Source organism: Microtus ochrogaster, unplaced genomic scaffold (genome assembly GCF_000317375.1).
Source record: "Microtus ochrogaster isolate Prairie Vole_2 unplaced genomic scaffold, MicOch1.0 UNK99, whole genome shotgun sequence".
NCBI classification, from domain to species: Eukaryota; Metazoa; Chordata; class Mammalia; order Rodentia; family Cricetidae; genus Microtus; species Microtus ochrogaster.
In genome coordinates, this window is record NW_004949197.1 from 560,511 (window position 1) to 562,249 (window position 1,739).

General features: G+C 50.8%; 1 protein-coding gene across 1 annotated transcript in view; it reads right to left on the reverse strand.

The window, feature by feature from the left end:
• Nucleotides 1-1,739, reverse strand: part of Smarcc2 (SWI/SNF related, matrix associated, actin dependent regulator of chromatin subfamily c member 2) — a 28,085-nt gene that overhangs the window by 17,934 nt on the left and 8,412 nt on the right. The window contains exons 7-10 of the mRNA XM_026778023.1: nucleotides 1,244-1,319; nucleotides 965-1,096; nucleotides 750-865; nucleotides 369-493 (exon numbers count right to left, since the gene is read on the reverse strand). Coding sequence (XP_026633824.1) covers nucleotides 369-493; nucleotides 750-865; nucleotides 965-1,096; nucleotides 1,244-1,319 — 449 coding nt within the window. The remainder of the gene's footprint in view (nucleotides 1-368; nucleotides 494-749; nucleotides 866-964; nucleotides 1,097-1,243; nucleotides 1,320-1,739) is intronic.

Here is a 1,739-nt window from a genome sequence, read left to right on the forward strand (position 1 = left end):
ATGTTAAATAGCAAGGCAGAGGCTCCTGAGGAACGACACCTGAAGGTGAGCACAGCTTCTATATGCTTGTATGTGTGTGCACATACACAAAAGGATTTGGAGAACTAGGGCTGTAGTTCTGTGGTAGAGCATTTGCTAGTACCCAGGAGGTCCTAGGTTCAATCCCCAGAAGAGGAAAACAGGAAGTGTGAAAACAACTGCCCTCAGCTGGAAGGATCAGACATGGATACCAAGCAAGAGGATTTCTTAGGGTAATGCTAATTTCACTGACCAGCTCTGCAGAAGGGAAAGCTACTTTAGATCTGGAGAACCCACCCTTTCAGGAGCTTGGCACAGCAGGGATGGGGAAGAGTGGGTGTTGGCCATACCTGCTTTGGGGAGTGTCACCTCTTCTACGTTTGGGACTGGCGAGGGCTCATCCATGTCTTTCGTCAGCTCTTCCTGCTCCTCTTCTCTGTGGCCTCGCTTTGACTTGGTGTAAGGTGTTGAGGGTCTGGGAAAGAGAGGAGAGAGAGAGAGAGAGCATCAGGGCAGAGCTGGGTGGAACAGAGTGATGGGGTGGTACAGAAGACTTCCTTTAGTGTAGGGACTACCACCATCAAGCATGCATGTGAAGATTCCCTCCCCATCCTCTCAGACACCCAGCCAGGGGCAGTGACTTCAAGAAGCATGTCTTTCCTTTGGCATGCCCCAGGTGGACAGTGCTGTGGGCGCTGGGCGCTGGCGAGGGGTCGCATACCCTTTCTTACCCTTTCTTAGCGTTCTTCTTCTTAGCTTCTGGGGTGGGCGAAGGAGACGGAGAGCGCTTCCTCTTCTTATAGTTCCCCCCCTTCTTGTCCCGCCTGTCTGAATCTGGGCTGTTTACCTGCACAGCAGAGAACTGGGATAAGTCAGCCTCCAGCTCCCAGTGAGGCCTATTCTGAGGTTTAAGTTAAGTGCTCAAGAAAAACAAGCAGAATTTCACCTCATCTGTCAGCGTCTTCGCCGAGATCTTCTTCCGTCGGGAAACAGGGCTCTTGTCGTCACTGACTTCATAGTCTTCCTCGTTCATCCACTCATTGAAGGTGTCCGTGTCGAGGATCCACTTGGCGTGAATCTGAAGTGCAAAGGCAGATCATGTGGGGAGTTACCAAAAGCCAGGGCTCTGTCTAGAGACTCAACACAAGCCCAAGTGCACAGAGCCCCTGTCCCTACAGAGCGCTAGTGCAGAGTTACTCCAGGGGTGGAAGGTAGTGAGGCTCACCTTCCGAGGTTTCTCAGGCGTTGGAGCATCTTCCACAGATGCTTCAATTTCACTGGCTGGGATCCACGTATCGTAACTGCCGGAAGAGATTCAGCATGAAGTCGAGACAACAGGATGGAGAGATGGGAACCGAGTGCAGCCTTGCACTTTCCTTTTCTTTCTCTCTCTCTTTTTCCCCCCCGCTGCACAGAGAGGATGAAACCCTGGGCCTCCACCACTGAATTATACACCCAGTCCTGCCTTTTCCATTTACAAAAAATGTTCAGCTGTTGATTTGCCCAATTAAATTGGGATTCTTTTTACCACAAAGCAATAAAAGTATATTATAAAATATTTCAAGCTGGGCGGTGGTGGCGCACGCCTTTAATCCCAGGACTCGGGAGGCAGAGACAGGCGGATCTCTGTGTGAGTTCGAGGCCAGCCTGGTCTACAAGAGCTAGTTCTAGGACAGGCTCCAAAGCCACAGAGAAACCCTGTCTCAAAAAACCAAAAAAAA